At 38.5% G+C, this 27723-nt stretch overlaps 2 protein-coding genes across 4 annotated transcripts; one reads left to right on the forward strand and one right to left on the reverse strand.

The window, feature by feature from the left end:
- Positions 1–60: 60 nt before the first annotated feature.
- On the reverse strand, positions 61–21471 carry LOC133954863 (GRAM domain-containing protein 4-like). The gene is made up of 19 exons (XM_062389393.1): positions 21263–21471; positions 16740–16983; positions 16093–16198; positions 15598–15718; positions 15402–15469; positions 13287–13422; positions 13064–13089; positions 12411–12502; positions 11346–11437; positions 10856–10904; positions 10573–10644; positions 10126–10169; positions 9928–10037; positions 9086–9240; positions 7605–7752; positions 6748–6841; positions 4465–4555; positions 3965–4033; positions 61–2902 (listed from the first exon to the last, which is right to left on the reverse strand). Exons 2-19 carry the CDS (start codon positions 16923–16925, stop codon positions 2795–2797), a joined length of 1767 nt encoding a protein of 588 aa, XP_062245377.1. The 5' UTR covers positions 16926–16983; positions 21263–21471; the 3' UTR covers positions 61–2794.
- Positions 21472–21590: 119 nt separating this feature from the next.
- On the forward strand, positions 21591–25897 carry LOC133954864 (cytosolic 5'-nucleotidase 1B). 3 transcript variants are annotated; one of them, XM_062389396.1, is made up of 6 exons: positions 21591–21673; positions 23014–23124; positions 23467–23602; positions 23715–23837; positions 24594–24724; positions 24824–25897. In XM_062389396.1, the coding sequence occupies exons 1-6, from the start codon at positions 21641–21643 to the stop codon at positions 25067–25069; spliced, it is 780 nt and encodes a 259-aa protein (XP_062245380.1). In that variant the 5' UTR covers positions 21591–21640; the 3' UTR covers positions 25070–25897. The 3 variants fall into 3 exon arrangements, with proteins under 3 accessions (XP_062245380.1, XP_062245379.1, XP_062245378.1); XM_062389395.1 differs by lacking the exon at positions 21591–21673 and adding an exon at positions 22264–22517 and having other exon boundaries at positions 23017–23124; XM_062389394.1 differs by lacking the exon at positions 21591–21673 and adding an exon at positions 22270–22517.
- The last annotated feature ends 1826 nt before the right edge of the window (positions 25898–27723 follow it).

Genomic DNA, 27723 nt, shown 5'->3' on the forward strand with positions numbered 1-27723 from the left:
TCCAGAGGGTGACACCAAAAGGCTGAAGCAGGTACTGCATAAAAACATGATTTGACAGTGTCAATGTTTAGTGTTTGATTTTACTTAAATTAGAAAAGAATCACATTTTAATAACAATATCATTTCATTTAAAAACTTTACAGCCATTTGTACAATAAAAGCACTTTATGAAACCCTTACAACTCAACAGACTGACATTATTAACCTAAACTGAAGAAAAAACAAAACTCCACACAACTTGAATAAGATAAAAGAGTTATAGGTAAGATAGTGGAGACAGATTAAATGACGCAACACAGTTAACATTTTGCAAAAGGAAGACTGGGAAAACATTTAAGATAAACAAGATAGAAAAATACTTGGCAATGAAAGAGCTTCGCCCTCATCACACCAAAAACTGCCAGAGTGAGACTATGTATAAAAACCTTTTTTTTCTTTTGAAACTTTTATATATGAAACTGCTTCCCTGCTTTTTTTATTTTGTGGTAAAAAAAGTTCCTTGATTTTGAATTATTCTATTTCTAGCAGAATAATTGAAATGTCAATTGACAGATTATCAACAATGGCAAATTGGTATTTATCTCTTCTCAAGCAGTTTCCAGATCATCAATTGAGCCATTTTTCAGTTTTTTTGGATCCCAAAACCATTGCAATGTTTCTAATGTTTTGTGGACCAAGCAATTACCTAACTGAAAAAGTAATCGGCACACAGGAAACGATAACGAAATGATTGTCAGTACAAGAATTGAAATGAAGTAAATTTCACTATGACAGTTCGCACATTTTGTTCTTCCAAGGGACAAAAAAACCACAGTTTTAGATCGGCAGTGATCGGCAAGGACAGTGACATTTTAAAAATGTTCTTGCACTTTGACATATTAGGAAACATTTTATTAATCTGCAAAAAAATTGATTTTTCTGTTAGTGCAGAAAGGTGAGCACATGATTGTGTTGCTTTAGCTTGTTTAGCTTAAGCCAATTAGGTTGACGGTGAAAAAAAGCTAATTTTGAAACAGGAGCTTAACTGCACAGAAGAATCGCGATCAGCATCAGGTTATGATGAAAGTTAAAGCCAAAAGTCAAGTGCTGTGATCAGTAAAAACTTGCATTCCAGATATTTACATTGTTTGAAATTGTTAAGCCCTTAGCCGATTAGCAATGCTTAAACAACTAGTTAGGTCAAATATACAAGTAAAATGTCACCGTACTAATACCTCGCAGGTTATTGGATAAAACCTGGTTGTATCTGATTCCAACATTTGAACTTTAAGCTAAAAAAAAAAATCATAAAAGCTGAGGTTAATTCTCTCGTTTACATTAAATGTCAGAATTAGTTGTAAAACATTTACGTTACATTAACTGTCTCCAACCACCACATAAAAACACAATGTAATAATAAGTGATTAGAAGGCTGCTGTAAAGTACAACAATCATATCATTCCCTGAAGACACAAATGATGAAATTAAATGAGGTTTAGACATATTTTCCGATAAGCTTTGTTTAGTAAATTGACAGTTATCATTTCAGTAATGATTTCAGTACTAAAACTGCTATGGATTTTCCTCTCAGTAAATATATTGACCTCATGCAGACACATTTATATTTAATACTAAAATTCTTATTTATTAAATTAGAATGTGGGAATCCAGATTCACTGAAACAATTAGAAATTGTGACTAATATATAGGCTGGTCAAGGGGACGACCATAGACCGTATTTAAAGATGGACGACAAATTGAGATAAAGGTCGTAAGGGTCATAATCCCAGCCTTCTCCATGTTAGCAGATGGGACATGGCCCCCGAAAAATATAAATACACATTAAATACATTCTCCTCAAAGATAGGTTCTGTCATTTTAAATCGTTCTTATCACACGTTTGCTCAAGTGTTTTCCTCACTTAGCTGGATTTTTGTTTTCCACTGTGAAGAAAGACTGTTCGTGGGTCGTACCACAGATCTTACCCACTTGGCATCTTTGTACGAATCGAAGAGTAAATGCTAAACGCTAATCATGAAAGGCCAGAAATAAAATCACTGATACGTCCCTTATTTCTTTCATAAGGCCCATCATGTATGTGCAGCTTTCCAGTGCAGTACACCAGGGTGGAAATAAAATGAAATGACATGAAACAGATGACTGATGGGCTGGAGATGAAACCAACTGCTTCATCAGATAAAATCCAAATGCAGAACTTCGCTTAAATTGTAAACCATTGATTTTACAGTGTGAACAAAACAGTTTCCCTGCAGATATTTGTTGATTAAAAGCGACACCAAGTTACTGAGGGATTATTTGAAATAGAAAGGGCTGCATTTCATTGGAAATATTTTAACAGCAATTGAAAAAAAAAGTGCATGCAACAGAAAATAACAAGTAACTAGTGCTTTGATTATAGTACAGGTAACCCCCACCCTCCCCCATGTTCTTAAACAAGCCTATATATGTTTGTTCATTTTATTTAAATTTCAGATCATACTTTGATTTACAATAAGACCTATCATGATGTCTTTTGTGGGAACTTTATGTATACTTGTTTGACAATTGTGATTTGTAATCCTTATCAATCTGACATGTAATTGAAAACATAAATTGGAAATACCTTATTTCCTATCATTCACTAATGTAAAGACACTGACTTGTTCAGCTCGACCACTGATGAGGTGATGCTGACCGTAAAGAAATCAGACCAGCAGCTCAAACTGGAGTCAGCAGCTGTTTACGTACGTCCCTAGTGGAAAAAGTGAAACAGATCCAGTGTTTGTTTGAAGGCAGCCATCTTGTGAAGGTGTTTCTACGTCTCTGGGCTGGTGGCTGTGGACATGGACAAGATCTTGATGTGCTGAGTGGTTATGGCGTCGAAGGCTTCGTCTCTGTGCATCATCGCACCGAACACCATCGGCTGCAACAGAACAGAGGGAATGTTTCTGTCTCAGACTCTAGAGGAAGCCTTTCTCTATGCAGACAGGGTATATACTTTCACATTAACTCAAGCACTGTACCTGCAACATTTCCACATGCTATGACACTTTGAAGTTTAGGGTTTCACCTTTCCTTTAGAGTGTCATAGCTTTTTAGTGAATATAAAGAGTCTGAGGGAAAGAGAGTAATTTTCTCTCTCAGTAAATACAACTCCTGATTATTCAGAGCAGACTAAACGGCCCTTTCAGATAGAAGGTGATTTGCAGGGGGTTCAGCAAATTGCCTTCCGTCGCCCCTGTGTTTGTGCTATGCTGGCAACTGGCTACAGAGTAAAATAGGCAGAGTTTTCTGTTTGTTTTTTTCCCTGCCTACAGAAAGCTACCTGACATTAATGTTTGACTCTGACACATTGTAAAAATGGTTAACAACTTTCTTCCCAAGGTGTCCATATACATATAAAGCAATTTCCTATAATGCGGGGGAACTCACACAATATACACACACACACTCAATAGATTATTGATAGCGGACCCACACTCGGCCGACCAAGCTAAACCTCACATGTCTTTAGTTGGGGAGATTAGGCAATAACCATGCATGTCAGGGGCAGGGTAACATAAACTCAGTGCAGCTTTATATTAACTGCATGTTACCCGGGCCAGATTAGAACACAAAAAAAAGAACAGCTGTCAGGCTCGATTAGTTTTCTCTTGGGCTTGACTGGGTTAGGACAGAAACATGGAGCCAAAGCTGCACTGTTACACACAATAATCTCCTTATATTGGATTTAAGATTCATCAGGTGGACAGAAACATGCCGGTATATGTCGCTGTGACCGCTGAACATGTGAATATGCAAGTGCTTATAGAGGTTCTGATTGTTCGCAGCAAAAAAAGTCAGTTATGTGAGGTTTAAGGAAATATACTTGAATTGTAATAGTGTATGTTGTACCATTGCTACTTCGTGAATACTTTTTCTAACACTCAGATAGTTCCAGAATCCCCACACTCCCCTTACGAGGCTCCTCACACTGAGCTCTTACCTTTTGGGTCGATGGTGTTGCTATGGAGATGCCCATCCCAGATCCAGGCAGCACTGACAAAACTTTGTACTGTGAGGGACAGAGGACAAATTTGAATTATTACATGTCTTGGAAACAATGACATGTAATGTAATAACATCAAGACAAAGAAAACTGAACATTGTCTGAGTTTCTCAACAACAGAGATTAAATCAAGTAAGTTTGAAAGATGACTTTATCTGAGAGTGAAAGAGAGTTTTATCTTTTATCAATGATACATTTTTATGGAATCTTTAAAGGTTTCAATTTTTCACACCAAATATTTTCAGTTATTCCAGTTAGTAGTTTGTAGAGCAGAGGCTAAGACTGGAGTCTGACTTGAGGTCTCAATCAAACCTTATGGTGAATAAATAACCAATGAACAGAGTGAACGGGAGCATGTCAAATGGAGTATATACAGTATATACACACACATGTATTTTGTCAAAATCAGCGTTACAGAAGACAGAGACCTGGTTTACCTTCTGGAGTTCTTTAATGTCGCGCAGTTTGATTACTTTGTTCTTCTTGGTTGATCCAGACCTGGAGCTGGAGCTCTCGAAACACAGATGACTGAGGAGACAGAGGAGACACACTTAACCCCTGTTCACACAGACATTCAGAGACTGAAACTGATACAGACAATAAGACCCTGTGAACGCTGCTGCTGGACACTGAGATTCTAACACTTAATTTGGACACTTTATTTCACAGCTCCACCAACAAGACCAGTACCATCCTGACTGAAGTTACAGGAAGACAACTGCATAACATTTATCATGAAAGTCTTTATTTTAAAACAACTGTCAAACTTATCCTGAAAAACATTGTTGACAACCTATTTTACACAATGAATATGAGGCATAAATAAAGATTAAGTAATTGTTAAGACCCATTTGGTTGGTTTATTTGTTTTTGGGTTGATGTGTAGAGAGAGGGGGCAGGGAACGACTGACACTCCACAAGGGGGGCGGGGTTAACACTCTTTCTAGTGGACAACTCGACACACGTGGCGACACACACCTGAGAGACCGAGGAGCACAACGGCAGCTGACAGCAGGTGGCGACGCAACAGACCAACGGTATGTGTGATGCTTACTTTCTGCTTGTTTGTTTAGCCCAAGTATTTGAAACATGTATTTAAACACATTGAAAATAAAAGTCCAACATTTTGTGCGCCAGTGTTTATCTGCAACACACGAGACATAACGTGAAGCAAGTTGTGTGTTATAAAAACATGGCAGAACGATGTAGGCAGGTGAGGGCTGTAACAGCAGGAGAACTCTTAGCATTCGTTAGCTATGGCCAGAGATTACTTAATTAACATCTACTGTTGCCTAATTGCCCTGATATTTTTTCCAGACTGACATTCTGGGTTGTCGACCTTCGATAAATAATGATCATAATTTTATTAATAATTAGGGCTGTGAAAAGATTACAAATTTTAATCAAATTAATCACAGGTTTCTATGGATTAATCATGATTAATCACATTACCAATTTTCTCTGTATATTTTTGTGAAAACAAAAATGTTATGACAAAAGATGGATATATACATTTAACATGTTTCTTTTTATATTCATAAATAAACAAAACAATGGTTCTGCAACTCAGCGGTTCTTTAGCAGTTCTCTTTGCTATTCCATATGGAACATTAATATAATCTTCATCCTAAACAGAATTCAGGCTTCTTAGCCATTGTATGGTTGAATAAAACTTTTTTATTTTCTTTTTAAATCAAACAGAATTTATTTGAGCTTCTTAGCCATTCTTTTTATAGGATGGTTGACATTTTTTATATTTTTTGTCAAACAACCATTAACCACACCATGACATAATCTAATGCCTCTAAAGGTCCTCTTAGCTAGTCGTTCTTTAGCCAGTTGGTGAGGCAAACTAACTTGTTCACATTCTATGACCTTAAAGCTGACCGCTTCTTTTGCACAATGTGTCCTGCGAGTGAGTCTGGTTTGGCGCATTGAACTTGAACACCCCTCGCCGACCAACGCATGCTTCGCGTTGCGGTGGTACTTTAGGCTGGTATTACTACTGTGAAACGATAACGTCTTCCCAAAGAGTGTACCTATCGCCTTGGTTTTATTGAATGTTCGATCTTTTTTTTTTTGGAACACAATCTTCCCATCCAGAAGGTTCTCTGGTTCATCAGAATTATCCATGTTGTTTGTTTGTTTGAATAGCAGCTGCCGTCTGACTGCATTAGAGCGGCGACTAGTGCAGAGGGCGGAATTGTGGGTATATTGGAAGGTCCTTCTGCGCATGCGTTAAATGCGTAAAAAAAAAAAACAACGAATGAATCCTGTAATTTAATCATAACATGTTAACGCGTTATTTTTCACAGCTCTATTAGTAATATGTATCATGTCAATATAAAACTTAAAATAATTTGTGTATTAGTAATTTTTTAACATTAACATCACATTTTAAGAAAGTACCTCAATGATACTGATAACAGATAGATACAAACCAACTGAATACACAACATAGACTGAATTAAATGTTAAAATGTTTAAGATATTTGCTCTGCTCTAATAAGCAGCATATTGACTTTCAGCAACATCAGATATCTTTTCTACCAATGTGAGCTGATGTTTGGCTCTTCGATACCAAAAAAATTGATTCAAATCCGATATTCTCCATCTCCCTGAACTCTCACTGATCACCTGTGTCAGATGTTTCTGTGACGTTCTTGTTGTTCACATTGTGCAGCTCTATCTATAAAACTGACAGGAAGTGGAGAGCTTACTTCTCAGTGACGTAGAGGACACCGTTGCGGATGTAGTCTGTCGGCGTCTTCTTGTCTCTGTTGATGAGGCAGCAGCGCCAGCCGTTCTCACACGCTTAAAAACAACAACACAGTGATTAAAACACACCACGGAGTCGTCTTTCACGCATGAATCACGGGTTTAGCCAGATTCAAAATGTTGATAATTACACATGAACATCGCATTTTAAGGACGACTCATCCATGAACTAATTCAATAAAAATAACTTCCTTTTTACTTGTAGCAGCCCATATGACATTTACTTTACATATTGTAGATAAATGACTTATTCCAGAAGTTTATACTCTGTATTTTTAACTTTCTTTTTAAGAAATAAATAAATATTCCATATTTTACATAATTTGTAAACTTTTGGTCTCTTTCTGTTTTATTTGAGAATAGTGACCCCAGAGCAGCTGAATCAATCTGAGGATTCAAGATGGGACCTAAGTGAAGACTGATGTTATTGTCACACGATGGACGCTTTTGTGTTTGTTATTTTTCTTCCTCATAGAATGTATAATGCTGCACTTGCATAATGTAATAAATGACATCTTAAGATGTCAAATAAAAAATAGGGCAAATTCAGGTCACAAATATGTCACTCCTTGTTTCAAATATTTACGGCTGAGCACCCCCCCTCCTGTCACACGATGGACGCTTTTGTGTTTGTTATTTTTCTTCCTCATAGAAAGTATATCACTGCACTTGCATAATGTAATAAATAACATCTTAAGATGTCAAATTAAAAATAAGGCAAATTCAGGTCAAAAATATGTCACTCCTTGTTTCAAATCTTTACGGCTGAACAACCCCCCTCCTGCAGTTCATTCCTCACTTGTCAGGGGGCGCTCACTCTCCGGCAGGTTGAAGACTTCGTGGAAAGCTCCTCTCTTGGTGCTGTAGTATCGTCCTCCGTCCTCTTCTCTGCTCACACCTGATGGGGCTGCAGCACTGAGGCTGCCTCGAACCCCTGCAGCAGTAACCTGTACAGGTGGATGGGGGGGGGGGGGTTGGATTAGTAAATCAGCAGCCTATGAATGGGGGAGGGGTTGGCAACATGTTAAGCATCACTGCAGGTAAACAATGAAGCTGCTTAAACACTCTGGAATCATCGGCTTTAAAAAAATCCCTCAAAGAAGAAGACATATCTTTATTTACAGTGTCCTATCTTACCTTAACTTTGGCATCAGGCCTCAGCAGGGATACATCACTACATTTGCATAAAACCTGAAAAGCTTACATTTGTCCTGAGGGTGGCGCTAGCTAGAGGAAAATTCATAGGGTCATTAAAGTGTAAAGGGGAACACGTTTGTTGGGACTTCTCACTCTACAATGGAATTTCACCAAACAAACACACTATCACTTCCACTATTAATCAGCTGATCCGTTTCATTGATTTTTTGATGGCTCTAGGTGAACACTACTGATTGTGATAAGGCATACACATACAAACACAACAGGAGCCTACCTGTTCACACTCAGACAGCTGAGAGAGAAAAACAACAACTCAGACAGTTGAAATCAGACTAGAGACTGGGACCAATTAGACAGTGTTCGCTGGTGGAGGATTTATACTGTAAAACAAAGTTTGTAGTTTATAATAACAGAGTGTTTCCGCTGCACGTCTCAAGGGTTCTTCAGGATTTTCATTTTGAAAATAAGTCTTAAGAGATTCATATGAAACTAAAACAAGTTAGCTTGTTATTTTATTTTACCTCAAATTCCAGTCTAGATGATTTATTGAGGAAAAAATTGGTAAAAATAAATAAATAAATAGGATGGCTACTGTTTTAAAAGACTGCGATATAATTCCAGTGCAGAACCTCTGCTGAATGAATCCTGAGTGAAGCAAACATCTTGATTGGTTATTAGTTAGTTGATATTGATGGCCTGCACTTGATATGTGTGTTTTTTGCGGTGGCTCACGGCAAAACATGAAATCTCTTGATGATTTCAATCAGGATTTTTTTCATTTTTAAATTAATATCTACATGTTTGACGCCAAGTTGATTGAATCAGTCTTCTATACATTTTATGTTTTGACAGAGTTGATGAGGAGACACGAGAACACGATGAATGAACTTATCTGTTTTCCTCTGGTATTTCTGCACATTTGAAGCAAAATATTTAATTTCAAGTTCAAGTAAATTTCCTTTATTTTTTTTTTTAGATGTACCTGTAAGTATTATTCAGGTTTTGGTAAACATTGGTGCACATATTGCACCCTCACTTCATGTGACTCAGTGATAAAATGAGCCACACACTGACTGACTCCAGAGCAGTGCAGTGCTCTGTGGGCTGCGTGTTTGGACTGACCCGTCTGTTCAGGGTGGTGCTGCTGCGCTCCTTCAGCTGCAGGTCGGTGGGCAAGTTGGTCCAGATTATGTAGGGGGTGTCGAAACGCTGCCTCAGCTTGGGGGAGCTCTTTAAGATGAAGTCGATGATGAAGAACTTTATACCTGCATACACGGCTGACAAGGGGAAGGAAGAGGAAGATGACTCATCAGACAGTGCTGAATTGGACTCTGCACTTATATCTGATATGTGGAGATACACGTGACTCCCGTGGGAAGATAATATTTCTCTATGACAACTGGGTGTGTAAATATAATCAGAATATATCAGAACTGTGTTATCCTAGTTACTTCTTACACTTTCTGACCCAATAGGTATAATAGGTAACCAAAATAAAATGTCGAAAAAAGCTAGACCTATTTTATATATAACGTAAGGGTCCATTTCATTTTGGTCTTCTGTCAGTGGCGTCATATGTGCATGTTTCAGCTGTGGATGTGTACCAGACTTTTTAATGTAGTTTTCAACCACTTTTTTTACATTAAAGTCATGAAACTTCCTTTTGTAAGGATAAGGTACGTTTATTAAAATGTGTGTAGTGATTTATGATAATGATTACTTTTACTAAATATTTCTGTCGTATCAAAATGCTGCACCTTTTTAGTTAAATTCAACAGCACCAGAATAAAACCATCAAACCATTAAATCAATACTTCATGTAGAATTGAATGCAGAAGGTTGTATAAACATGAATTAACAATTTCCGCTTTCCCCAGGAACCCTATATCAAGCTCCCTCGTTTTTTCAAACAAAAAGACAGTGCATGTAAATATATATATATTGACAGTATATATTACATGTACCTATGATGAATCCCAGCAGTTTGTATGGTAGCAGGCAGGAGGAGACGAAGGCCACCCATAGACCAACATACAGCTTCTGAGTTAACTCTGGCTGCACCCACATGAACAAACTGAACACACAAAGAGAGTTATTCAATATCTGTGTATGGACCACAATTTCAGTCAGACTTAGAACAACACATGTGCAGACAAACTCACTTCTTTATTTTCTCCAGAATGTTGGCCATCCTCCCAAACAGATTCTATGTGGATCAAACAAAAAAGAAAAGAAAAGAAAGGTCGGTTTTGTGTCTTAACATGTGCCCAACTCTCTCCTGTTTTAACAGTGTGTGCATGTGATACATTTCTAATGTTTAGTTAGATCAGAAGGCGTAAACATCAATTCTGTCCAGCTTTCTATGAATTAATTATTTAGAGGTTTCTTATAAACCACCAATAGTATTCATAACAACTATTTTTGTCTTACCAAATGCAAGTTCCTCCTGTTGATTTCCCCTCATTTCACCCTGAATTTCATTGCTTCTGGGATTTACTGTCACAATTTCAACTTTCTCTAGTGGTCAATCATTTAATTGCAGTTCACAACTTTGGATCTGGAGTGTAAAATAAGTGGCGTGAGGTTTCTGTGGTGATAAAGAGGTTCACCTGTGCTTTCTGAGCGACGTCCAGAACCAGCTGGAACTTCTCAGACACAGTCAGGTCTTCTTTAGGAGGCTCCTGGAAAATAAAGTGGAGAAGGAGCTGTAACATCACATACTGACCTGAAAATCCCCTGACATCAACTAGACACCATCCTAAACACACTTCATATCGTCAGTCAAAATGACCATCTTCAATTTCTCATCGTCAGACATCATTACTCTAGTTTAAAGGCTGATGCAGAAGGTAAAATAAAATAAGATATATAAGGTGAAGAGAGTTTGCTCACCACTTGCTCTGAGACTTCAGGTACAATGCTCCACTGGATCCTCCAGCCTCTAAGAGCAGCGCATCATGGATAAAAATGAGATAATTTCACAATCACTACACGTGTATGTTCCAGAACTTCCAGTCCAGATTTATATCCAAACTAATCAAAGGAAAAGCTTCATGTGTTTTATGATCATTGACATGTACTATATATGAGCATAATCAACAGGCCGGCATATCACAACTCAGAATAAAAATGCTCCTCAGGTGGATGTCAGGTGGTTTAATGGTTCTGTGATTGGAAACACAGTGGACCCAAGTCTTGGACTTTGTTTATTTCTTGACATTTTGCAGATATGTATGACCTAGTGTACTTTATAGTAGAAACTAAACTCAAACTAAAACTAAGATGCATTCAGTGTTTCAAAACTTTCCCCTTAAAAAGGGATTCAGTTTCTTTTCCTGGCTGTGTGATAAGCTGACAGAGAGTGGGCTGGGCTTTCACCGACCTGGCGATGAGGTAATTTAAGGACAGCCGGAGGATGGCGAGGAACAAGAACATGGGGATGGCCCAGCCATGCCACGCTGCATACATGTAGACCTACATTTAAACATAACACACACACAAAAGTGAATTATTGAGAATGTGTTTAAACAGGTAATTAGAAGAAGTGATTGTTTCAGTCTTTCACAACGTGAGATAAGATATAGTACCTTTATCAAAATATCCATTATATCATTAAAACCTTTACAATTACTTTTCCATCAAGAAATAAGAAGCAGTAATATAATTTTAAAAAAAAGGCTTGTAACACACTATAATGTTGTTGTGAGCAGATCTGTGGCCATTTCAAGTGCTTATGAATGTATAACATTTGTCAACAGTTACTTCTTTTCATATGAGGGAATATTTTATATTATATGTTTGAATGAATAATCATTGATTATCAGTTTTTGCAGGAGCCTCCACTTATGGACACCTCTAAGAAATTGATAATAAATAAACTAACAGTAACATTGGGTTCTAAATTATCTATTAAATAAGTGGTATATTCCAGTATTTACAAGCATTACATAAATAGAGTAGCTAACCAGAACCAACCATAACCATCTCGAATTATTTCTTCATAGTTTTGCAGACAATAATGTCACAGATTAATTGACCTTTGACCCTTTGTTTGTAATCGATGTACCATTATACCTTATTGGACATTTGCCAAAAAATCGGAGTCACTTTTGATCAAAATGTTATCGTTTTTCATCCTGCAGTCCAAGTGAAGGCTATCATGAAGGAATTCAAAGTAAAAGTGCAAAAGGTTCAAATTCCACTCTTACCCTGCAGTTTCCTCCTTTTAATAAAATCTTCAGTAATGTATAAACAATAATACTAAGTTTTATTGTTTCTGTATGTAATTGCTGCATAGTGTGCTCAGATCAAAAAAGAAACATCAAACTCTTGTGTTTGTGTCTTCATCCCAGCTCATTACAAAGCATTGAGAGGAACAATGACTGCTGAGATTCAGTCTGAGCTCTGAGTGAATGTGGACCATAGACTGGATATGGTGTGGACTCACAATGAAGGCGATGGCTGACGTGTAGATGGAGTACCAGCTGGATAAGGCGGTAAGGTTCCTCTTGAAGTTGGTCACTGGTTTAAACCCCCGTTCTGGAAACAAGACAGCAGGAAAACTGACCAATCCCATTTCGAGAGTTTGTCATGACAGATAAATGCTCTGCCCTGTGGTTAATGAAAAGCAATACAACACTGTTCTTTACAGATTTGTGGGACATTGATTTTATTTGTTAAATCAGTCACTCTCATGTGGGCCCCTTCAGATCAGGCCTAAATCAAAAATCGACTTGTCAAATCTGGTCCACATTACAGATGCTTTATTCAGGTTTTCTCTGTTTACAAGTTTTATTAGGTCTTCTGAGCTGAACTACCATGACTCACTGTGTCACAAGACAAAAAGACTGGGCCAGGGCTAGCTGGTTAGCATGCTAACTTCAAAAGAAGCAAAGAGGTGATATTAATAATACCCAATGTGGCGTTCCAGTGCTAGAAACAGTTCCTTAGCTAGTAAAAGAATGACAATTAATGCTGAACTGGTAACATTTATTCCAGATTGGTGAATAAACCGCTGTTAATGCTAGAATAGCTATATATGTATAAATGCCAATAAACACAGATCTGGAGGAAAATAGTTACGAAACAAGTTATACTCACTGAGACGTCTCATGTTTTCAGTCAACCTGTGGAGTGTAAACCAGTAAATTATCTGGATTCAAGATAAATACAGCTCTTAACACTATAAAGACATAAAGTAAGTGTGTCTGCATTACTCAAATGTGTATCTGCTGTTACTTATATAGTGATGCTCCTTGGCATCCAAGCTCTGCAGTGAGATGACAAGACTTTGTACTGAAAGCAGAAAGATGTCCCCCCTCACCTCTTGGCACTCAGCGGCTCCTCCGTCTCCACTGTTGTCTCCTCCGGCTGGAAACGGAAGTCTTCTACATAAACCCCAAAACGGTCATGAAGCCATTTCAGGAAACTATTGGACAAAGTGTGGACCTTCTGTTTGTCTGAGGAGAGCGAAAGAAAAACTGTTTTATACACAGAGGTTGTTCCAAAACTTGTGTTAGTGCTAGGTTTAAGGTTCGGCAGTAACGATATCCGACTAACTCAGTCGGAGGTCACAAAAATCAATATTGGTTCAATGTGTAGTTATGCAACGACAAGGTTGGTCTCTGTTATTTTATCTGGACCCCCGCCTAATACAATCACTGATGAAAGCCACACATGACCCTTAACCTCTGGCTGTCAAGGTGGTGTCCACAAAACAATGTGGGCTTCGTAGACAATTGGGGAGGTTATTGGAAATAACCTGGTCTGATCAGGAGAGAATGCATTCCTCCGACTTTGAGTTGAGACCAGGAGGCAGAGTTGCAGTCTTACGCATTTTCCTGCCCTTCTATTAGAGTAGTCACCCTCACAATGTCCTATAGAAACTGTGTCTGCCCCCCGAACACTTAAATTCATTAAATTCAAAGTGTACAGGACTAATACATTAAAACTTAATAAAAAAGTTTTTAAAAAAACAACGATATCTGCACCAAAATATAGAAGGTTAAAATTATGTTTATTTAATATCAGGTCACTCAATCCCAAATCCCTACTCATTAATGATCTGAATACTGAACATCAGTTCGATCTACTGCGTCTAACTGAAGCCTGGCAGCAAAATGGTGACTATGTAGGTTTAAATGAATGGCCACACCTCACCCATAGTAATACAAATTTTCCTCAAAGCACAGGCAGGTGGAGGTGTCGCAGCATCTTTAAATCTGACTTATCTATCAACCCTAAGGTAGTTACAGTATAACTAGTTTGAAAGTCTTATCTTTAGTCTTTTAAATTAAAGCCTGAAATCGCATAAACCAGATCATCAACTTCTCATTAATCGTCCACCTGCCTGTTACTTTTAATTTGTATCTGAATTTTTATCTGAGCTAGTTCTTCGGAAAAACAAAATCATTATAGTAGATTATTTCAACATTCATGTAGTAGATGGTGCCAATGAAAGCCTTAGTTCAGCATTTAATACATGAATAGACTCAATTGTTTTTAGTCAGCATGTGAATACTCACTGTTTTATTATGCTCTTGACCTTTTTCTGACATATCGCATAGACACTGAAAATGACTATCTGATAAATTTAAAGAACAGATTTTTGTGTGTGTGTGATTGCCAGAGAGATAGAGAGAGAGGAAAAAAAGTGAGCAAGCGGCTGATGAATGCGCACTCAGGGACAAACGTGATCACCAGAAGTTTCCATAGTAGATACACTAGTACAGTCTAATGCGGTGCACTTAAACATCTCTTCGATAAAGACTGAACATAATTTATCGGTGTAAAGTCATCTTCTGTGATAAGTATTTTGTGCATGTCAATTACGCGATGACAAAAAAATGTAGGTATACTGTGCAGCCCTAATTGCACTAGGGCTGGGTATTGCCTTACACCTCATGATACGATAAGTATCACGATATAAAAGGGAATGCACAGATAAGGATTCCTTCCATGTTTGTTTGAAATAGAGACCTGTGCTGTTTTAGCCTACACTGCCACCTATCGCCTTTATTGTGCACTGGACCATAACGGATGTTTCGTATTAAAAACTGCCATTTAATTTTTTAGCACAGCCAAGGTTTTTTGGAGTGGTTGTTAACTGGACCCATTTAGAAACATGTGAGGGAAGAATATTAGAAACAGTCCAGTAAAACACTACCAATAACTCTGTACTAAGTAATAAACAGCATAAGTACCTCAGACTATTTGACTATATATTGTGTTTTTTGTAAAGGAAGTCTTTATGGAGGAGATGTTGAAGTGCACTGCATTAGACTGTACTGATGTACCTGATAAAGCTGGCAGGGATTGTACAGTATTTTAAGTACCGAGGAGATGGACCAGCACCTACAGATTTCCTCTTGAGCATAAAGCCGATATGTACTGGGAGGAAGACCTGGTAGTTAACAGAGAGGGAGTTAGTGCAGCTCACCTGTGCCGCTGCCTGAAGGTGGAGGAGGGGGCGGGGCTTTAGGTGTCAGACAAGGTGAGTCATCAGGTCTGTGAAGTTTTTTACACAGGCAGAGACAATCCATCAGTTAGAACAGGAGGAAAGAAAGCTACCCCTTCCATCTGAAAACACATTATGAAATAAAGTTTATTATTATAATATGGTTTTTAGTAAACACCTGGATTTAAGGACGTCATTGATCTTCTGCTCCAACTCAATCCGCCTGCATCGCTCCTTCTCCAGTTCCAGTCTCAATGAATCTACATTGGATTCTTCCTTAAATTTCCTCAGCTCCTCATCTGAAAGAAGTGGATGGTCACGTGATGAATAGTTATGAGTTGATGCTGATTAAAGACTCTGAAACAATTTTCACTAACTGTCATTTTTTTCACAATCTAGATAGACTTTGAAAACAAAAAGCTTTATGTATTTCAGGAAGACTATAAAAAACATTACCATAAAAAAAAGAAATAAAATGAAATCTTGGTTGTCTTGCACTGACCAAACCTGCACATTTTTCAAAACTTATTTGACAAAAAATGTTTGGATACAAAAGTCTGAGACCCACTATATGTGAAGTCATTGTATTCATTATGTAATGGTCCTAGTCTGAAATGATAAAGATAGCTTTATGAGTACTAGAGAAATCTCAAACGCTGTTCAGAGAACTCACGTAAGAAATGTTTTTCCAACAAGGCAATTTCTAGGTGCCCTTTGACCTCATTCAAATCTGTCCTGGGGTCATCTTGGAGAGCTGCAGAAAAGGATCCTGGACCGGCCTGAATGATAAACAAAGAAATGTGGAGTAATGACCAGACAAAATATGAAAGCTTACAACATCAGTTACAAGAAAAGATGATGGCTTTTGTTGTGTGGGGTACCACAGGCTTAAATCCTAGGTCCTACAAAATACTCTCTACATTACTATGTTTACTAACCAGATAACTTGTTGACATTATAGATCTCAACACTAGACAAGCATTTTTCTGATTATTTTCTTCTGAATTTGTTTATAAAAATAAAAAAGATTGTCTTATTTATTCTGAAGGCTGATGGTCTTTATATTCAAAATGATGATTACAATTCTACCACAGCTAATACGAATAATAGACAAAACCCTTGAAACTAAGCACAAATACCCTCCAAGACCTGCATATTTAAGTTTAAATTTGTTGCCTTGTTATTAACTCAACCACTGTTGGACCAGCATCTTTGAATGTAAAAAAAAAAACCTGTATCTTCCTCATTAGGATTAGAAAGAATGTATTTGTATGTCTTATAGGATTTGCATCCCAGATCAAGTGATGAAGATATTTCTACCTGAGGGTCACTCTGCTGCTCTCCCTCCACTTCCCTCAGCTCCTCGGAATCTCTGGAAGAGAGGCGAGGTTTCATCATGACCTCCTCGGTGCATTCTGTGTCAGATGTGTTGGGCGAATCCGCCAGATCCAGGAAGTCATCCCGTCTCTGGCCCCGGAACCGGATCTTGTCCAGACGCTTCAGCATGTTGAGCGCCGTGGAACTAGCCTCTACCTGAACATGACTGATGACCAAACTACAGATACTGGAAGAGTGAGGACAAGGAGAACAAGAAAAAAGACAAACAAATTGTTATATATATTGTTTTAACTGATAGATAGATAGATGGATACTTTATTAATCCCTTGGGAAATTTTGGTCAGCCAGTAGCTTATACACTTAACCAACATACATACATAAATCACATGTACATAGGTAGAACATTGCAGATACAAGTACATGAATGGTCTGACCCTATGCTACAGAATGCAATGATGTGATTGTGTCAGTGTCTAGTATGAAAGTGTTCTTGTGTTCTGGAATTTGCTGGTTCACCACTTTGATGTGAGCTGTAAAACGTTGGATGGATTGCCATGATTGAGATATAGTTGTGGTACAGAGATATTAAATCTGATATATTTTATGTTGTTATTAATGTTAGCATTGCCAATATAAGCATGTTTACATGCTGGTGTTATAATGCAAATGGCTTTTGCCTCATGGAGCAGCTTCATCTCTTCAGTTACACAAACAGAAACACTTGTTTGTGAGTAGAAAACTCAAACTTGGCCTATTATTCGAATTGGCTATGTTTGCAATGACACCTCATTGCTGTGTAATATATCTGCCATTTTATTTGAATGCTCAAGTAAAAAATGTTAATGTATCCACTATAGAGACTTTGCCCAAACTGAGAGATTATTCTTTAAAACACAATGTATGTAATTCAAGGTTTTGTTCGTCCAGGGAGTATCAACATCACTCAGCCCACTCATACAAATAGTTAAAGTCATCATAGTGTTTGTTCAGGGTGGAACATCTGCTTATTATTGTCCCACATCTTCATGTTTCATCTCCTGATATTTCCACACTGAAACAAGAACCAGAAAACCACTGCTCTAAGGGATAGTGAAAAAACCCTGCCCTGGGTTTTATCCCCATCATTCAAAGGAGGCAAAAAATTCATTGTATTTGTCTTACGTGACAGTCTTGGTGTCTAGGTGACTTGATGATACCAATATAGCTGTATAGCATTGTATTTATGCCTTTCACTAATATGCAATGACCAAACTTGTTTAAATCTGTACATAGAAAGTAAAGGGAGCCCCAAAGTTGTTCAAATTCATCCTAAAAAGTGAAAAGTTGTCAAGAAATGTAACTCTAAACAACAAATATAAACCGTAAAACAGTGTTAAAGTACACGAAAAGTCAGCAGGATTCACAACATGGCTAAAATATGTACCAACTCTGTATTTCTAGGAAAAGGTTGCTGGATTTCGCAATCAGTTTATATGTATATGTTATTTGTACATTGATATATAATCAGACAAAAGTACCCTGCGGGTTGTGTTGTACTTTTTGGCACTTTTGCACCACTAATCCTGTACAACACAGTGCAATGGGCCATTCTGCTGTACTTTTAATACTCTTAGGGACATTCAGTACAGTCAGAGCCTGACACGAAGGCGTACATGTCGTCACCTGTAGCTACAGCCCTGATCTTAAAAACACTCAGTGAAGACAGCAGACTGTGAAGGATTTAGAGGGAAGGTGTGTTCAGGAGGTAACTGAGCAGTCTGACTGGTCTTACTGCATCTGGTGGGGGGGGGGGAATTACAGATTCTGTATTTATGTGACTTCAACACTGTCTGAACAAGTCAGAGTGATTGGATGAAACCCAGCGAAGAACTTTTCACTCAAGTACTGAACTATTGTTTCATATAATTTATAAGTTCTACTGCAGATTGTACTCAATGCTAAAATCCGATTTTCTTTCTCTTAATTGTAGGACAACAACATGCCTCATACTTATGTTTTAAGACACAGTCAATTACTGCGTTAACTCTTTTTCGCTTATTTAAGTGAAGCCAGGATTGTGTTTGAACTGCTCAACAGAACATAAAGGAGTTGGGACTAAAAGAGTCAGGTGGTGATGCATAGCATGCTCATGCTGTATAAAACCCAATAAGACAATGCATTCTATTCCTAGAGATAACCGGATAACATGCATTTTTTAACTATGCATGATGTCATTATATATCTCCTTTGTATATTCCTCATAACGTCACTTATCACATGTCAAGATATAAAGACAAATAGTTTTCTGATCAATATACGCTTCTGTCCAGCTATATTATTGGCATTATCTTCTATCTGGTTTTGGAGGGGGGGGGGGGGGGGACTTGATCTTCCACCTTTACTCATCAGGTCCCAAAGTTAATTAGCCACACCCCCAGTTATAAAAACAATACACTGCATGCTATGCCAGCACCCGGTCAAAGAGAGTGACTGGTCTGACAGCTTGTAATGATTATTATCTCATTATTCACCAGCTCACTCTACAATACTCTCTGCACATGTGAGACAGAGAGTTAACATGCCTGAAGGACTATAAACCTGGTATTAATAGAAGGATTGGGTCAAAATGGCTGAAAGAGAGAATTACAAGCTGTTCACTGACTGCCGACTGACCATGACCTGCTTAACCTCTTATTGATCACATAACACCGATCACATAACACTATTAGGGGGTATCCAATCAATGACACATTCAGTCTGCAGAAGGATAACATGTACAAACTTACAGCCGCAGTATCTGGGATCATAGACAGTGAGAGTAACAGACCTGTGACAAGCTCTCTGACAAGCAACCTTCCTGCCAAATACCTGAAAAACTGTTTGCAGGTTTACTGAGGAGAACTGGTGCTTTTTTAAGGATGGTCACTGTAATGACTGATATGATTTTGTTTTTTCACCTTGCTTAACAATGCAAGTAAAGCTCACCAAAGGGCAAAGGGGGTTACCGCCCAGAGGCCCTGACACCCTCAGCTTTGGTCAAAATAATTTCATTCATATAAAATGTATCAAACAATATTAGCTCTGATGTGTCCTCCTGCCACTATCTTCTGGCTGGTTCTTTGGGAGAGTTTCTTCATTGAGGATCTTGTTTTTAGCTTTTTGTTAGCAGTATTTATTTTTTAACATTGTGCTTTATCCAACTGCTTCCTGCTTCTGTCTTTTAATAACTGGAGCTCAGGAGGGGAGTGATTGTTCGCTCCCCTCTTTTCCACCAACCTCTTCTCTCTCCCTTATCTTTCTCTGCTTACCCCTACCAGTCCAGGCAGATGCCCGCTCATATTGAGTCTGGTTCTGTTAGACGTTTATTCCAGTTAATGAAGTTCTCCACAGTGGTCGCTCCTTGTGAGAATTCTTGGGATTCTCTATAATATTTAAATAATAATATAAATTATTATTATTATATTTCAACATTAAGTGATGCACACAATAAATAGTTAAAATACAGAAGGAAGAACATCAATAGTAATGGTAATATAAATAAAAAAGACCAAAATACCATTGCAACATGAGTAAATTAAAGGCACAAGCTGAACAAAAGTAAATAGTAAATTAAACGCATAGATATACAGCCTGAGGCCAGGTCCTGAACAGCATTTAAAGTAATGAATACAATTTCAAAATCAATCCAAAAACAAACTGGCAAACACAATGTAAATATGACAGGTGTGATGTGATCTCTAAATAACCTTGGATTGCATAGGTGATTATAGGATAGTGTAGGATCAATGAAAACCAATTTGCTAAACCTTTTGCTGAAATAACTGTACTTGTCTTCATGGATCTATAGAAATGCATACGTTTCTGTTCATTATTTAAAAAAATTATACAATAATATATTAAACATTGTGGGCCTTAATTTTTTTGCTGTCTAATGTTTACATGCTAATATAATTGAATGAATTTGAAATTTTTTAAATATACAAAAACTATATAGAAAGTTATATAAAACACACAAACATGTTTATATTACCAAGCACACGTTATACTTACTAAACAGTATTAAACATTATTTTAAATAACAAAATATTTAAAAATGAATCTCGTATGTTAATATTGAGTTGTGAGATTTTGGTCCCCCAGCTGTACAGCACCTAATGATGGACTGATTGAGGATATAATGAAACTGGGGGAAGTGGTTCAACCTCAGCCACGAAATGAAATGTTCAACAAATAAATAGGAACCACTACTGGTTATTTTTTTTCTTCCAGGTCTTCAACTCTTTGCACAGTGAGGGAACTGGATTTAATACTTCAGATTTATCAAGGCCTGCAGCCATCTGGACGGCTGACAGCCAATCAGCTGGTCTTTACCTGCGGACCTCAGAGAGGACCTTGTAGGAACCTGGCGAGGCCGTGACACCCCGATTGGACACGTGGATATTTTTGGAGAGACTGATATTGACAGCGTATGAAGCAATGAAGGAAAGGCAGGAAGGAAAAGAGGTGACAGAGGATGAATGTCTCACCGTGAACCGAAGCAAACTTTGCCTGCCTCTCTTCAAACCGGGTCAGACCCGCTTCAGACCGTACTACTCTCCCCTCGGACCCGTTCCAGACCGTCCTCCCTCCTCTGCACCGACAATAGCTCCAGACATGGAGGAGGGTTGTAGGTGCAATTCCAGACCCTGTTTCCTGCCTGGCACTAATGTGATGTCCCCGCTGAGGGCGGGGCGACCAGCGGCAGCACAGAACCAGGAAGTGACGCCATCGCGGTGCGCTCTTAAAGTGAACGTCAAAAGGCGGAACCCAAATACAATTCAATTAGAGAAAGAAACGTCAGTGAGAAACAAAGGCAGATACTTCCATTCAAAAGAAAGTAGGTGAAGAGGGAACAACCACCAGACATGCAAAGGAAGAGGCGATGGTATAAAGATGAGGTTTGGTCACACAGGTCTAAACAGCAGTCTGATGATAATGAACAGACATGACACAGGCAGATGTGTGTGTTGTAATCAGCTGGAAACAGTTGAGCGTAAATATTTAGTGTGTCTCCAATAAAAGAGACTTGAAAACTCCAAAAAAACAAACACTAGAGATCAAAGAGTTATATCAATTCTGATAATAGGACACACAGGACTAAATAAATCAATTCACTTAATAGGGAAACATCCATCAGGACAGTGTGACTGTGGCTTAGGGACGAAACTGTGGAGTATGTCATCTGTCACTGCCTAAAATATAATACACAGAGAGAAAAACTACAAAAGGAAATGTGGGTTGGAAGAGATAAACCTGAATAATTTGTTTAATCTTGGAGAAGGAAGAAATAAAGTATTGTTTGAGTTTCTAAAAGAAACTGGGCTAATGAAGACGATTTACGTTTAAGTCCGGGTTGGGTTTTTAATGATATCTATTACATTTTTTGTTTTATATTTATTTTTTGTTTTTATTATTTTGTATTATTTACTTGTTTCTACTTATGTATTTCCGCTTTTTTATATACAGTCTCTGATTTCCGCACTCCAGCATAGTAGGTGGCGGTAATGCAGCTTAACGTTAGGCGTGACCCGCCATTAAACAACAAGAAGAAGAAGAAGGAGGAACCAAGTCGTCAGCTGTGTGTTTCTGGGGGAAGTTTGACGGGACAGCGCAGGTTGTAGTTGGCAGAAGTTGTAGTGGTTAGTCTTATATTGGATGGTTCTAAAATATATTAGACTGCAGGGTTTCATCATCTTAGGGGCTGACATGGTCTCCACGGTCCTAAACACCGACGTGAATCAGGTGAGACTGACTCCGCCGAGTCTCCAGAACTGAGTTCACCACACACCTCAATCCAACTCTTTACTCTGCTGCTCGTCCATCTTCACACCTTTCTCCATTTCATAAGGGAACAGCAAGTTAATCGTTTAGCTCCAAACGTGCTACGATTTAAACTCTTCTCACAAACGTCCCATCAAAGTGGAAGAAAATCTTAAAGCGTAAACTTGTGTAAAACAGGTTAAACTCGTTTGGAGCAGATATTGTACTTTTTACTCATTTACATGCGTTGCTTTGCAGACTTCATATTCATAATGGATACATTATTTTTTTTTAGACACAACACCAAAGGAATGCTGCAAAAATCGCACTATCCTGGTTAAGTTTATGTGCTAAGCAAACGCCTTTGTAGCCAGCCTGCTTGTTGGTGTATAAACATGGAGAAATACAACTCTAACGATATGTGGTTTGAAAATGACGAGTACTTGAGATGGTATAGATGAAGATGTGTTGTCTGCAGAAGGATGCTGATCGTGCAGTGGTTGTCGCAGTAACGTCTCGTGGAGTGTTTGAATCCGGGGCTGAAGGTGATGAGGTGTACAAAGTGGGCACGGCGTTCCCACTGCTACAGGTCAGAGTTCAACACAGACACCGTGTGTGTGACGAACAACTAAAAAAATATATATTCATCAATTAATCTTTGAAACATTTAAAAAATGTCAAACATCTTTTCACGAAGCAGAAGTTGATGAGTTCTCATTTCTTGTTTTGTTCGATCAGACCTCCAGGTACTTCAATTGTGACACAATTGGGAGAAAATGACACACATTGTTATTTGAAAGGCTCAGCTCGTATTTTTACTTGTCAAATGTCAGAACAGTTGCTGACTATGTTGCCTGTTGTGCTTCTCTAGATTTGTTTAGATAAATGCACTTGGTTTATTAATAACTGATATTCCTCTTTTTCTCTTCAGGCGCTCCAGAGAGTGAATGAACGTCTGCTGGAGGAGAATCCTGGTGAGTCGCTGCTCTTTGACGTCATCCTGGTCACCACTGACCTGGAGCAGCAGCAGCAGAGCTCCCGCATCATTAGCAGCACAAGACATTATGGTGATTTAACTTGAACAGTCATCAGCCGACAGATTACAGCCTGAACCTGATCCTTTTTTAAGTTTCTCATCTTTTCAATTACATTGATGACTTCATTGCTGCTCTGTTACAGGTCTTGAAGTCAGCAAGTTTAGTTTTTCCGGCACAGAGGACTTCATCGAGAGTTTACTGACAAATAACGTGCGGCTCTTCCTGTCAACAGACAGAAACGAGGCGTCCCAAGCATCACAGCATGGTCAGTAGATTTAGTGTTTTCTGTAATTTATTATGGCTGATGTGAAGCTCTGCTGGTTTATGTGGAGTTCTCTCCACTGATCACAACAGGTGTCAGATCAAATAGCCTAAAAATTGTATTTGGTAAAAGAGAACAAGATATAAAAAACTTAATCAGGGGATAACAGCTTGATATTTTGGAAAATTAAACAGGTTTTGGGCATTTTTATGCCTCCAAGCCAGTAATAGCCAGTGGCCGGAGACATTATGGGTTAGGGTTAGGGTTATATATTCACTGGGACTCAAGGATGAACTTATTAGATATTGTTGTCAAAGGTCAAGGTCATGGTGACATTACAAAGCATGTTGTTTGCCTTGTGAGGAAGGCACAGCCTTCACATTTGGCTCAACAGTCACTTGGACTCAAGGATTAACTCACTAATTTTGGTAGCTGAAGGTCAAGGTCAACGTGGCCTTGCAAAGTATCTTTATGTTTTTCTTGTACTCGATATCATAAGAGAAACTTAAGGGAATGTCTTCACATTTAGTACAGACTTTCACTTGGACTTACTGATAAATTTATAAGATTTCAATGTTATATCTCAAGACTGCCTTGAGGGCATTCCTTCACCTTTTGATCAGTTGTCATTTGGACTCAAAGTTAAAGTGATTCATGTTTCAGTTGTAAAAGGTAAAGTTTACAGTGACCTGAAGCCACATATGTTATTTTACCCTGAATGCTCAGATTTGTGAATCATCCTCCTTGTCATTTTTCCAGGTGTTCTCTCGGCACTGCTGGACCAGAACTTGGCCTCCTGCCCATCAGAACAGCTCAGAGTTTTGTTCTGCGGAGATACCGTCATCCGTTCCAACATCAGCCCAATGCCAGTGAGCCAACAGGCCACCCAGGTGCTCGTGGCAATATACTTCTAAAACTTCATTTTTATATTTGTAAATGTTGCTGGGGATTTTTTTAATTAGAGGATCATTTACTTTCTTCCTTTGCAGAGTTTCTCGGCTCAGCTGGGTGAGATGCGGCAGAGGTTCGGCATGTTCGACAGCCCTCTCAGCATGGTACTGATGACGGCACGTGGAGGCAGGGAAAGCTGTTCTGCCGCTCTGCTCACATTGCGGTCCCAGGGCGTTAGCGTGGATGAGGCATACTGCCTGGCCGGGGCACCTAAGGGTCCCATTCTGTCCCTGATCCGACCTCACTTCCTGCTCAGCAACGGCCTCAGTGACCTGGAGGAGTGATCCCATCATTAACTGTCTCATGACTTGTGTCTTCCTTTATTGTGTCTTGAAGACCAAATACCAAATCCTCAGTCAGGGTAATTTTATCTCTTTTAACCTCAGTGGTTGTGAAAAAGAGTGTTCTGTTACGGGTCTCTGCCTAGGTATACAAATATGTATTGCTCTTTATAGCTTGTCACTTTATTGGAAACTCTATACTTTGGTCCCTGTTGAAATGATTCCTTTACTTCAGTAATCTGACTGATCTGAAGTCAGTCTGTAGAACAGTTTGAATGTGATTCTCTGGACTGAACCTGAATTAAAGTTCTGTTTAATTTTCGAGAATCCCACTGAATGTGAAGAAGATCATTTTGGGATTGTTGGATGCTGTAAGAAAATCGTAGACTAGATTTTTTGATTTTAACTTCCTGTGTGTGGATTTAAATGGAATATTTTACCATTATACCACACTATACATTATCTCTGCTTAAGCATACTAATTCTGCTTGTGTAACTGCCAAGATAAAATCAGGGCCACAAATCTGGGACTGTGCTTGTGTCCCCTCACTAAGAGCTCAAAGAAGCCTTCAGCCTTTGTCTGGCTTGGCCAGGAGGCCTTTAGCATGTGTTTGTGTCTTATATCCTGGGATTTCACTATTCACAGTTCAAATGAGTACACACACAACATACATAATCCACATTCATTAACACACACCATTTTCTTCACTGCATCTACCTAAAAAGTACACGCCTGCAACTGTTTCTTTGTCATTCCCTCTGCAGAATGCTCTTTGTATGCTGTATGATTGTGTGACCTTCCTTGCAAGGAATAAAGTATACTTAAAATATTATGATTCTCTAACCTCTTTATTTCAGAAGTCTCCCCAGGCCAGATTTCCATCACAGGCTCCTCTCAGGTAAAGATATGCAGATGGGTTAACTGTTTTTACAGGTTGGGGTCATTTGTTTCTGAAAGGGACAGACGAGACGTTTGCAGGCTAAAGAAAGTATACTGTGTCCATGGTTTGTTTTTGTTGCTGTGATGCTTAATGTTGACCAGCAGGTGGCAGCTTCAGTCAGTAAAACATGCAACGGGTTATCAATCAAATTTTCGCCCATATTCACTGATCCAAATTTGTCTCATAGGGCTTATGCCTTGTGTAAGACAAAGAAAAGGTCATCATTATGAAGCACAGCTCGCTGAGTAGATAATGTTTATACAGAAGATTGTTTAAAGGATGGAAGTGTGGGAGGTTTTATATAAAATGCTGGATGGCTCAAAACTTCTTGCTCTTAAATGTGGCAAGACTGAGGCAATGCAAATTGGCCCTGACACTGTCCATACATACACATCGAAGCACCTAGGTTCTCTATCACAAAACATAGGGAACAAATCTGAAAATCCTGGTGTTTTTTGCAGCTCGAAGGTTCATGCCTTAATTTCCTCTTATTTGGATTATTGCAATTCTCTCTTCACCTGCCAACAGAGTAGACCGCTCATCCAAAACGCAGCAGCAAGACCAAATCTTTTAAGATAGAAACAATTTGACAGATTTTAACTTCACTATAAAGATTATAGATTTTAAGATTGTATTACTGACGTTTCTGGCCCATTGTGGACTTCCACCAAGTACATTTTAGATATTTTGATCTAAAATGCCCGGCGTGCCCGGTCCAAACCTGAGGTCCTAAATGGATGTCATGTGATCTACAAATAGCTTTTTATTGTTTCCTATTGTTTGCCTTTCATTTTTGTAACTTGTAAAGCACCTTGTAACTGTGTTTTAAAATGTGCTATATTAATAAAGTTAATTGTTATTATTTTATTGGAGTTTCCAGAATGTTAGAAGCGGTTTTAGAAGTGTAAGGGCATTGAAGGTGGTTCCTTTCATTCATTCGAAAAATGTTAAGGGCATCAAATGAGATTCAAAAGGAAAGCTCAGACACAGGCGGTTTGTAGGGGACCCAGAGAGGATTCTGGGGAACCTCAAATGGGACCATGTTGAATGGGACCAGCAATCAAAGAATCCTTATCGAAGCTCATAGTTTACATATTATACGTTTTAAAAGGCCAGTGTGTAAGATTTTGGTAAAAGGGACCCCTAACCCACCCTTTGAGGTGAGGGGTATTCAGCTGTAACATGAAGCTTCAGCACTTTATGTCACTTAATTCTACACACTGCAACTTTAAGGAGGATAAGGCTCAAGGGATTTGGACACAGATTATTTTAATTGACTGAAGAAGTTTTGGGGACATTAAAGGAGGTTATGCTGGTGCTTGAAACATTCTTGAACAAATCATGTTCTTCAAGTCCCTCAAGAGGTTCCAGAAGTTCTTTGGGATGTGCCAAGGGCAATCGTAAGGGATGCAGGGGTCCTTGAAGAAGCATCATTATGATGTCCTCTTTGTCCTTAAAGGGATAGTTCACCTATAAATAGAAATTCACTCCCTATCTCAACCAAGTGTTTGAGTCCTCAAAACACTTCTGGAGTCTCAGGGGTAAACAGTGTTGCAGCCAAATAAAATAAAATTGAAGTTTGTGATCAATATTTCAAACATAAAATAAAAACATGAAATGCCTATGATGTCATCCAAGTGTCCGTAAACCCCGACAGTCAAATTCAACTCGAAACGGTTTCATTTACACCAAGTTTTAAGCTAAAAGTCTACTACC

Source organism: Platichthys flesus, chromosome 6, assembly GCF_949316205.1.
Source record: "Platichthys flesus chromosome 6, fPlaFle2.1, whole genome shotgun sequence".
Taxonomy (NCBI): Eukaryota; Metazoa; Chordata; class Actinopteri; order Pleuronectiformes; family Pleuronectidae; genus Platichthys; species Platichthys flesus.

Bases quoted from the DNA above. Each gene is read 5' to 3' on its own strand.
- LOC133954863 (XM_062389393.1), bottom strand. From the start codon at position 16,925: ATGCTGAAGCGTCTGGACAAGATCCGGTTCCGGGGCCAGAGACGGGAT. The intron at 12,503-13,063 runs GTGAGTATAACT...TCTTGTTTCCAG, and splicing joins TGAAAACATGAGACGTCTCA to AACGGGGGTTTAAACCAGTG. The intron at 11,438-12,410 runs GTGAGTCCACAC...GTTTAAATGTAG, and splicing joins CGTCAGCCATCGCCTTCATT to GTCTACATGTATGCAGCGTG.
- LOC133954864 (XM_062389394.1), top strand. From the start codon at position 22,431: ATGGTTCTAAAATATATTAGACTGCAGGGTTTCATCATCTTAGGGGCT. The intron at 23,838-24,593 runs GTCAGTAGATTT...TCATTTTTCCAG, and splicing joins GTCCCAAGCATCACAGCATG to GTGTTCTCTCGGCACTGCTG. The intron at 24,725-24,823 runs GTGCTCGTGGCA...CTTCCTTTGCAG, and splicing joins TGAGCCAACAGGCCACCCAG to AGTTTCTCGGCTCAGCTGGG.